The sequence below is a fragment of the Miscanthus floridulus genome, unplaced genomic scaffold (assembly GCF_019320115.1).
Source record: "Miscanthus floridulus cultivar M001 unplaced genomic scaffold, ASM1932011v1 os_2725_1_2, whole genome shotgun sequence".
NCBI classification, from domain to species: Eukaryota; Viridiplantae; Streptophyta; class Magnoliopsida; order Poales; family Poaceae; genus Miscanthus; species Miscanthus floridulus.
The window spans coordinates 28,710-40,000 of record NW_027098473.1 but is presented as its reverse complement, the minus strand read 5'-3'; the positions used below and the strand labels follow the sequence as shown (position 1 = coordinate 40,000).

At 53.2% G+C, this 11,291-nt stretch overlaps 1 protein-coding gene and 1 pseudogene across 1 annotated transcript; both read right to left on the bottom strand.

The window, feature by feature from the left end:
- Window positions 1-1,081: 1,081 nt before the first annotated feature.
- Window positions 1,082-2,121, bottom strand: LOC136535366 (probable polygalacturonase At1g80170). Its single transcript, XM_066527653.1, has one exon. It carries the CDS (start codon window positions 1,989-1,991, stop codon window positions 1,212-1,214), a length of 780 nt encoding a protein of 259 aa, XP_066383750.1. The 5' UTR covers window positions 1,992-2,121; the 3' UTR covers window positions 1,082-1,211.
- A 1,267-nt stretch (window positions 2,122-3,388) lies between these two features.
- LOC136535365 (chaperone protein ClpB1-like) lies at window positions 3,389-9,937 on the bottom strand (annotated as a pseudogene).
- Window positions 9,938-11,291: the final 1,354 nt, after the last annotated feature.

Sequence of the window (11,291 nt, the reverse complement as noted above, 5' to 3'; positions counted from 1 at the left end):
GGTGGAGAAGACGGCCAAGAACTGGTACGAGGAGGGCGCTGTGCCGTCAGAGCCCTTCTTCGTGCCGCGCCCCGGCGCCATGGAGGAGGACGACGGTTAGTGTTTCAATCGCCGCCGGACCTACTTTTTGACATCCACTGCATGCAATGCGATGCGTCCCTAGATATATGGCCTGTGTGGGCGTGTCACAGCTAATAGTTAACATGTTTGGAAAATATATTAACTTTGGCCGCAGGCGTTGCGATTTCGATGGTGAGCGCCAAGGACGGATCGGCCTACGCGCTGGTGCTGGACGCCAAGACGTTCCAGGAGATCGCGCGGGCCAAGTTCCCGTACGCGATGCCCTACGGTTTGCACTGCTGCTGGGTGCCTAGGACCTCAGACGACGCCTAGCACTAGCAGATCGATCGACTCTGCTGCTCACATCTCCACAGCGCGTGCCGACTCGGCAGACATGCATGGGCATAATAACTACAGGAAGATGTCTTCTGGTTTCCTGGCCTTCGGCTGAACGGGAAAAGGTATACATACACGTCGTAGTGATGTATAGGCAGATATATATACGTGATGCGCTACAGTGAATCAACGTGGTCTTCCCAGCTCAATGTGAGGCTGTAGAACTGTAGTAATTAGACGCCTGTAATGTGTACATAGCTCATGTGATCGAGCTCATAGTGTTGTTCATTCTGTAGACATGTAGTATAGTGTTTTGTTCAAAAAAATACCTAGTGCAGTGATAATGTGATATTCCTTCGTCGAGTATACGGAGTACCTCATATTATATATTTCTTTTTTCCTGAGTTAGCACGAGCCGCCGGCGTGGATGCCATGCTTGCATTTCTGAATATTTATTCACTTAGCGGTAAACGATCTACTATAAAAAACAACAATGTACTTACGGTAACTTTATCTATGATCTGCTAGCAAAGCCTCTAATACATGTTGCATGTGGATCTTTCAATTTTTTATTAAAAAAAGAGTTAAATGCATCAGAGATTCATTAACATGTGAGGAGGTTTCAGTTAAGTCTATCAACTTTTAAAGTGGTTTCTTAGGTCATAAACTTAGTATACCGTATCATTTAGGTCTATAGCATTCCACATTGGCTTCTCGTGCTGATGTGGCCTGCTGACTTGAAGCAACTATTGACACTTCATTTCGTCAAACATCCTGTGGGCGCGCGATTGGTTTCAGTTGCAGCTGCATGCGCATCAGAGCTCGGTGTGCAGGACGACGGCCTCGTCTTTCCCCTGCTCCTCGTCGTGGTCGTCGGGGTGGTGCTTATCAGGTGCGCCGCCGCAGGTGCTGCTGCAGAGGCAGTCAGCGGCGGGCTGGACGCGACCGTAGTCGAACCCGACGGCGCAGTTGCACACGGTCTGCACCTCGCCATCATCATCAGCGCGGCACAGGTTGATGTCGCTGAGCACGATGCCGGTGCAGGGCACGGCGTCGCTGCACGCGAACCTGATGGCCTCGGCGCGCCGCGACGTGCCGCTGATGTTGCGGTACGACACGTCGGACACGGCCACGGCGGAGGTCTGGTTGGCGCAGGGGCGGGTGGCAGCGTCGCAGTAGAACTGGTCGATGATGATGGGGTGGTCGACGCCATCTACGGCGACGTTGGCGAAGCGCATGCCGCCGCCGTACCCGGCGCCGCCTTGCCATGTCTTGATCCGCACCCCGTTCTGCGCGCGGCTGATCCGCGCGCTGTCCAGCGCCACGTCCGCCACCGCTGCGAACACGCCGCCCTTGCCCAGGCTGCCGATGCTGATGCCGTGGCCCGGGCCGCAGTCGATGTCCCGCATCTTGACGCCGAAGCTGCCGTTGACGATGGAGATGTAGTCGTCGCCGGTGCCGATGCGGCACCTCTGGATGGTCACCGCCGTGGACTCGGCCATGTGGATGTCGTCCGTGTTGGGGTTGTCCTCGGGGGCCTCGATGCGGAGCCCGCCCACGCGCACGCCGCGGGACCTGGACACCGTCACGTGCATCTGCTGCGCGTTCTGCACGCGGAGACCACGCGTGCGCACGCCCCGGCACGAGTCGATCGTCACCGCCGTCGAGGCACCCCTGCACGGCTGCAGCAGGAGTGGGCATCGCCGTGGTCGAGCTCACGCTCGCTGGTGGTACCGGTGGAGACGACTTCTACGACGTCAGCCTCGTGGACGGATTCAACGTGCCGATGCTCATCGCGCCGCGGGCGTCGTCTGCGGCGGCCGCCAACGGGAGCAGCAGCTGCCGGCCCACGGGGTGCGCTGCTGACCTCAACGCGGCGTGCCCCGCGGAGCTACGCGTCGCCGGCGCAGGGGACAGGGCGGCGGTGGCGTGCAGGAGCGCGTGTGAGGTCCGAGTACTGCTGCAACGGCGCGTACGGGTCCCTGGCGACGTGCATGTCGACGCCCTACTCCCGCTTCTTCAAGGCCGCGTGCCCCTCCGCCTACAGCTATGCGTACGATGACGCCACGTCCGTAGGAGATGGAGCGCGCCGCGTCCGGGACGTCGCGGTCGGAGAAGACGAGGTCCTGCTCGCGCAGCACCTCGCGCGCCAGGGACGGGGAGCTGACCACCACGCGACAGGCCCATGGGACCCAGCGGGAGGCCGCCGCCGTTGCTCTTGCTCCCGCGGCCGCGCACCGCGGCGGCCACGAAGAGGAACGCCGCCAGGAGGAGCGCGCCGTAGAGGAGCGTGGTGGAGGCTGCTGCGGCGGCGGCGTCCATGGCTAAGGAGAGGCCGGGCAGAGCAGACAGTCCATGACCCCGCGGCTGGCGACTCCGCGGCCGGCTGCCTCCTCGCCGTGACCCCGCACGGCCTATGCTCGAAGGACACGCGCCCTCCGCGCCGTGGCCCCTTCGCCCGTGGCCTCGCGCCACGGTCAGCAACCGCTGCGGCGGTCTTGTGCCGACGGCCGGCGGCCTCGTCTTCGCGTCCTGCGGCTGGGCACGCAGGCTGCCTCACGCCCGTGGCCGGCGGCCTCTGCGCCTGCAGCGGCCGGGGGGGGGGCCGCGTACAGACCCTGCGCCGCGCCCCTAAGGGGGCCAGCTGGTTCACGACGGTGGCTGGCTGGTGAGCGCCGGTGGCCGGCCTCCTATGCCCCCGAGCGGCGGCACTCGCGACGGTAGTCTGGACTCTGGAACCGTCCGTTTCCACCTTGGGAGAGGATAAGGATCGGTCAGCGAGCCATGTCAGCATGAGAAGTCTAAGTGAAGGGATATAGACCTAAGTGATACGACATATAAAGTTTATGACTAAAAAATCACTTTGAAAGTTGATGGACCTAACTGAAATCTTCTCACAAGTTAATGGACCTCTGATGTATTTAACTCTTAAAAAATATAAGTTAACATTTGTCTATTCTCTGTCTAGACAAACCAAAGCCTCAATACTGGATCACTTTGTTCCACTATACTCTTCGACCTTGTAAGTCAGTTCATCTTTGTTGGGAGAAGCGTCTATGGACACCGTGGAGTTCTCATCTATCTCTTCATTGATCAACATCTTGGACAACTCCGTCACTACTCTCTTCTCAATCCATCTCCTGATGGGCCTGGCACCATAGACCTATTGAACCACAAAGGATGAGCAAGAGTCAGAATCCATGGGGTAAGCAGGACCCAAAAAATAGTGTAGTATGTCGATAAACGATAAATAGTTTACATTGATGTGTTCGCATACCGGATCATAAGAGAGTGACAAGATCAAGTCCAATGCAGCATCAGTCACAGCCAAGGCAACGCCCCTTTCAGCAAGACGGTAGGCCACCTCTTTCATCTGCAGCCTAGCGACCATCCTCAATTGCTCATGGGACAAAGGATCGAAGATCACGATCTCATCCAGACGATTCAGCAGCTCGGGACGGAAATGCTCCTCACCTGCAGACGAACCAGCTCATTTCAGGATCAGAACGCAGGATGACAACAGCGAGAACAGAACATCAATGCAAGGTGCAACGTTTACCACATACCTCCAGCATAACCAGATCGCGGGTAGCCTTCATCGAGTTGTTGCCCACCATCCCGGCAAGGAGGTGCTCAGCGCCAATGTTTGAGGTCATGATAATCACAGTGTTCCTGAAGTCGACCGTCCTGCCTTGACTGTAATCTGTTGCTCCCTTGTATGAACGCGTAGCAAGGATAGGCGTCGAAAGGCTTCCTGCTGCTGTATTGTAGCCGCTGCAGGGACAGGTGTCGAAAGGCTCCCCTGCCGTATATAGTCACTGTAGCAGCATAACAGCATGACATGTCTGTGTACTAGGATTAGATATGTAGAGTTGTATATATAATTTTTCACTGCAACTCAGTAAATAGAGCGAGTTCAGTTTTGCCATTTTCTCTGCAGAGCTCCGGCCAACGCTGGTGTTTGTGCTGTGTGTGTGCGCTCTGTTCTCCCTCTCTTCTTCTACCTATAGCCATGGTGTGTGGTCCGCAACACTAGTGAGCGGTCGGCTCACCCGTTCCGGAGATCCAGGGGCCAACGAGTGGTATCAGAGCCGTACAAGCGCTGTCGTCGGACTAACCGCTGGCGATGACGGACGGTTTGAAGATGGACGACAGCAGTGGCGCTGCAGTGGCTGCCCAGCCATGACAGGAGATCATCGTGCGCACGGTGTAGGAGGTCAGCGGCGTCAGTTGGCCAACGCTGACTCGCACCAACTATGACGAGTGGGTGGTGACCATGAAGGTTGACCATAGTCAATCCTATTTTCGATAGGACCGGTTGACAATTGAATCCAATTTTTCCCATTATTTGACTGTTCATAATAGTGCGGAAAGAAAGCCCGGAGGAAGAGTGGCCTGGCCTTGCGTTTCTCGCCCCTTTGCCTTAGGATTCGTTAATTCTCTTTCTCGATGGGACGGGGAAGGGATATAACTCAGCGGTAGAGTGTCACCTTGACGTGGTGGAAGTCATCAGTTCGAGCCTGATTATCCCTAAACCTAATGTGAGTTTTTTCTATTTTGACTTACTCCCCCACCACGATCGAACGGGAATGGATAAGAGGCTTGTGGGATTGACGTGATAGGGTAGGGTTGGCTATACTGCTGGTGGCGAACTCCAGGCTAATAATCTGAAGCGCATGGATACAAGTTATCCTTGGAAGGAAAGACAATTCCGAATCCGCTTTGTCTACGAATAAGGAAGCTATAAGTAATGCAACTATGAATCTCATGGAGAGTTCGATCCTGGCTCAGGATGAACGCTGGCAAGCTCAGAGCCCGACGGCTCTGGAATGCTATTGATAAGGGCACCGACAAAAAAAAAAGACGATATGTCAGCGTTGGAGGCTATCCTCGCTGCTGTGCCAAAAAAGTACAGGGAGCCATTTGGGGCAAAGAACTCTGCTAAGGAGGCATGGGAGGCCATTGCAGCGATGCGCGTCATCTCCGACAGCGCAAAGAAGACGACGGCCCAGCTGCTGAAGTAGGAGTATGTCAACCTCAAATTCAAGGATGGTGAATCGGTAGAGGACTTCTCTCTCTGCCTGCAGCCGCTCATCAGTAAGCTGAGGAGCCATGGTGTCACCATCGATGAAGAGGAGACGGTCTCCAAGTACCTCCACCTCATGCTGGTAAAGTATATCCAGATCGCTCTCTCCATAGAGACGATGCTGGACTTGTCCACCCTCACCATTGAGGATGTGACAGGCCGTATACGGGTGGTGGACGAGCGCATGGAGCAGGCCATAGCAACGATGGACAGCGGCAAGCTGTTGCTGACAGAGGAGGAGTGGGCTACGCGGAGGAACTCCGAGAAAGCCTCCTCCAGCCGCGGTGGCAATGACAAGCGCTGCGGCAAGGCTTCTTCGGAGAAGAAGAAGAAGAAGGTCGACCACAATGCCTACCGACGCTATAGGAAGATGGGCCATTGGACAAAGGAGTGTCCAAATCGCAAGCAAGAGAAGAAGGCTAAAGCTCATCTGGCGCAAGCTGAAGATGATGATGCGGCCACTCTCCTAATGACGACGTCGCACACAGGCGAGCTATGTGACAGCTGCCTGGCCAGGAAGCAGAGGAGGCTGTCGTTCCCAAAGACGGGCAAGTATCATGCGGCGGACGCTCTCGAGCTCGTCCACGGCGATCTCTGCGGGCCAATCACGCCAGCCACAAACGGTGGTCGGCGGTATTTCCTCTTGCTCGTGGATGACTGCAGTCGCTATATGTGGCTTCAACTCCTGACAAGCAAGGATGAGGCGGCGGAGGTGATCAAGAAGTTCAAGGCATGCGCAGAGGCGGAGAGCGGCAAGAAGCTACGCGTGCTGCGGACTGATTACGGCGCCAAATTCACTTCGGTGGAGTTTGCTGCATACTGCGTGGATCAGGGTGTGGTACGACACCACACCACGCCATACTCGCCACAACAGAATGGCATAGTGGAGCAGCAGAACCGGACGGTGATGGGCATGGTTCGATCCATGATGAAGGCCAAGAGCATGCTGACAAGGTTCTGGGTGAGGCGGTGACCACGGCGGTGTTCATCCTCAACCGCGCGCCCACCAAGGCCCTGAAGGACAAGACGTCGTTCGAAACTTGGTATGGGTGCAAGCCGAGCATGTCCTTCCTCCCAACATTCAGCTACATCGGCCACATCAGGAAGACGAAGCCGGTCCTCACCAAGCTGGAGGATAGGAGCACACCGATGGTGCTCCTAGGCTATGTAGAAGGTACCAAGGCGTACCGGCTCTACGACCCACGTGAAGACAAGGTGGTTGTCTCGCGCGACGTCGTGTTCGACGAGAAGGCGGCCTAGGACTGGGACAGTCCGAGCATAGGGGAAGCTGGCGGCTTCACCAGCACCTTCGTCGTCGAGCACTTGATCATCCACTGTGGTGGAGACGCTGGAGAGAATGTGCCGACCACTCTAGAAACAGAGCCGGGCACTCCTGGGGCGATGCCGAGCACTCTGGGAGGGGTGCCGAGCACTCCAAGAGTGATGCCGAGCGGTCCTGTAGTGGTACCGACCACTCCAGGATGGGTGTCGAATGCTCCCATAACAGAGCCGAGAGGTCTTGCAGTGGTGCTGACCACTCCAAGACTGGTGCCGAGCACTCCGGGAGGGGTGCCGAGCACTCTAGGAGTTGTGACAAGCGGTTCAGGAGTAGTGCCGAGCACTCCAGGTGCTGTGCCGACCACTCTAGCAGAATAGAAAACTCCATCGATGCCGATCGAGTTCGTCTCACCTCCAAGCGACATCACTGAGTTCGTGGATGCCTTCCACAATGGTGAAGATGTGCGGTTCCGCAGGCTGGACGACATCATCGGCGACACAAGGTCCTTAGGCCTAGTGGGTCGGCTGCTTAATGACCCAGAGCTGCTTCTCATTAGTGCAGAGGAACCACCCACGTTCGCGCTGGTCGAGCGCGATGCAAATTGGCGATGGACGATTCTAGAGGAGATGAAGGCGATCGAGGAAAACAAGACGTGGGAGCTCGTCGATCCACCTCTAGGATGACGTCCGGTTGGCCTAAAGTGGGTGTACAAGGTCAAGCAGGACGAGCGTGGCGTCATTGTCAAGCATAAGGCGCGCCTCGTCGCCCGAGGCTTTGTCTAGCACGATGGCATCGACTTCGAGAAAGTCTTTGCACCCGTAGCGCGCATAGAGTCTATCCGACTACTGCTGGCTTTGGCAGCAGCGAAGGATTGGTGTGTCCATCACCTGAACATAAAATCAGCCTTCCTCAACGGTGAGCTAGCGGAGACGGTCTTCGTCAGGCAACCTCAAGGTTTCGCCATCAAGGGAGCGGAGCACAGGGTGCTCCGACTGCGTAAGGTGCTCTATGGGCTACGACAGGCTCCGCGAGCATGGAACGCCAAGCTAGACGCCACGCTGGGCGAGCTTAGGTTCACACGGTGCACAACTGAGCACGCGCTCTACACGTGGCGATGGGGAAGGAGGAGCTCGTCGTCGGTGTGTATGTGGATGACTTAATCATCACCGGCGCGCGTGCGGAGGACATCGACAGCTTCAAGCTTGAGATGGTGACTCGTTTTCGAATGAGCGATCTCGGCGCGCTCTCCTACCTTGGCATAGATGTGAGACAGGGGAAGGGCGCTTACGTTCGGTCAGAGTGTGTACGCCTTGATGCTATTAGAGCGGAGCGGCATGGCTGAATGCAAGTCGTGCGTGACTCCGATAGAGGAGCGGCTGAAGCTGACGAAGGCCAGTACTGTGGTGAAGGTAGATGTAACACTCTACTAGAGCATCGTCGGCTGTCTGCGCTACCTAGTCCACATGAGGCCAGACATTGTGTTCGCCGTGGGTTACGTCAGCCGTTTCATGGAGGATCCCCGAGAGGATCACTAGGCTACAGTGAAGCGGCTGCTGCGCTACGTCAAAGAGATAGTGGATCAGGGGATCGTCTTCCCCAAGACTAGCGAAAGTAGGCTGCAGCTCATTGTGTTTAGCGATACAGACATGGTGGGGGACATCGACGGATGATGGAGCATCTCTGGCGTGCTCGTTTTTCTCAGGTCGGCTCCAATCTTATGGTTGTCGCTGAAACAGAAGGTAGTGGCGCTGTCCACGTGCGAGGCAGAGTACGTGGCAGGATTAGGGAAAGAATTGTTAAGTAATCTGTTATCCCCCTGTACGAACGCGTGGCGTGGACAGACGCCGAAAGGCTCCCTGCTGCTGCACTGTAGCCGCTGCAGGGGCAGGCGTCGAAAGACTCCCCGGCCGCACTGTAGCCACAGTAGGGGCAGGCGCCAAAGTCAGTCTTGCTGTCACATCTAGTCACTATGGCAACATGGCAGCCTGACATGTCTGTGTACTAGAATTAGATGGGCAGAGTTGTATATATAGTTTCCCACTGCAACTCAGTAAACAGAGCGAGTTCAGTTTTGCCATCTCCTCTGCAGAGCTCCGGCCAATGCCGGTGCTTGTGTTGTGTGTGTACGCTCTGTTCTCCCTCCCTTCTTCTACCTTTGGCCATAGTATATGGTCGGCAACGCTGATGAGCGGTCGGCTCACCCATTTCGTAGATCCAGGGGCCAACATTGACCGTCAGTCAGCCTTCCATCATCTAGAACTGGAGCAGAGTGTTAAACACTGCCACGTGTGCCTTCTCAACCTCATCAAAGAGAATGACACTGTAGGGCCTCCTCCTCACGTGTTCGGTAAGTTGCCCTCCATCTTCATGGCAAATATAGCTACGAAATTCACGAGCAAATACATCAGAATCAGAAGCTGTCAGCTGGTAATTTAGAGACAGAATGTGTATCAAGTAATACTCACCCAGGTGGTGCACCAATTAGTCGAGCAACGGAACGTTTCTCCATATATTCAGACATATCAAGGCGAACAAGCAACTTCTCATCATCAAACAGCTGCTCAGCAAGAGCCTTGGCAAGTTCAGTCTTGCCTACACCAGTCGGTCCAAGGAAGAGGAATGAGCCAGTAGGCTGCTGTGGCCGCCCAAGACCAGCCCTGGACCTCAGAACAGCCTATGCAACAGCATTGACGGCTTCATGCTGTCCAATGACCCTTCGATGAAGCCTATCGGCCAGTCCAACCAGCCTCTTCTTATCATTCTGTCCAAGCCTAGTCACTGGAATGCCAGTCCAGCGGCTCACCGCCTGTGCACAACGACAACATCGTTTTCAATTTACAGCCTATTTGGCTGGGGCTGAAACGATCGTATACGATCGTGTATTATTACTGCTGGCTAGTTTGGTGTAAGAGAAAAATACTGTTCTGGCTAAAAATTTAAGATCGTTTACGACTAAGCGAACAGACTAATAGTAGGTAGTGTAGTACGTACTGCACATACTCGTACTTGAAGTGAAAGGCAATGCAACAAATTTTCGCCTCTAACAAACGTATCTCAGCTATCTGCTCTGGGCCAACAGTCTCAGTTAGCATCAAGTTCTCTCCAGTCTCACCCTCAAGCTTGGCAATGGCAGTATCAATCTCTCGGAGAGCACCATATCTGATGTCAGCCACACGACGTGTCCAGATTCAAAGCTAGAATTATGTTTTTTTCTGGACGGATGGAGTAGCTCGGGAATGGACTACATACGTGGACGGCCAAGATGGTTCGAAAGGATGCCTCAGATGAAGACTCGTGTCTTCAAACGTTTGACAGCTACCATTCAAATGGATAGTGTACATATATGGATTGTTTGGTTGGAACAATGGAACCCATTGTAGATAGGGTCAATCATTATGAATTTATTCTTAAATTTAATGAAATGATTTTGTTTCATACTAATACTAATTATTATTAGTTTGTGAGAAATGATACGATGATGGATCAATTTATTTTATTTCAAAACTAAACAAAACATTAGAGAGTGAGATAATGATGGACCACTTCATTCCACAAACCAAACTCTTAATGGCATATTTGGATCCTCCACTCTACCTCACCTCGCCTTACCTGGTGAACAAAATTCTTGCTAGAACCAGAGAGCTAGGGTGTGCTTGGTATTTTTGCTAGGCACTGTTAGAAATTGATCTGACCAAATTGTCTGGATCTTGCACTTTGCTTATCTTGATTTCTACACTAGCGAGATTTTTCTGGCTACTTCAAGAGAGCCAAATTGACTAGCTTGGCTAGGCAAGTGTCTCGTGGCTTTTGCCATCCACTACAGGTGAGGCAAGGCAAGGCAAACCTGGTGAAGGTTCCAAGCACGCCCCTGGTTCGGCTCGCTCAGCCAAAAGCTTGTTGGATTCCAGACTGGTAGGGCAAGACAAGACTGCCACGTAAACTAAACGCACTCTAAAATGTAGATTGCAATTTTTTTTGCAAATTTGCAGTGTAACCCAATCAATGTGCTTGATTTCAAAAACTGCAGTGTAAACCTACAAATATGCTTAGGGGATGTTTGGATCATTTCATTTTGGAGGAATTAGAATCTAGTTAATAGATATTTGGGTTGAAAAATTTGACATTCCACAACTTTCTCAAGTTCACATATATCTCAAATTTTTAGGGTGAGAGATGAAAATTAATTCTATAGATCGCTATGCTATGTTTCTACTCTCTAACTTATAACACACTCTTTAACTCGTTTTTCTATTCCCTATTGTACAAATACAACATATAAGTATCTCCCTTATATATGGCTAACAATAATATACAAATATATTTCATATAGAACCATATTAGCTTAATTAATTAGTGTCTAAATTATAATTATTTGAATGAATTCAATTCCAAAGATCTAAACGGGCCCTAGCAAAATTTGCGTCCCTCCCAAATTTGTTGTAACTGAACAAGAATTATTTATCGTTCCTGATTAATCAATCAAAAGTGGGGAGAGTTGCTCCCTCCCGAGCTTATAGAAAAAACGTATCC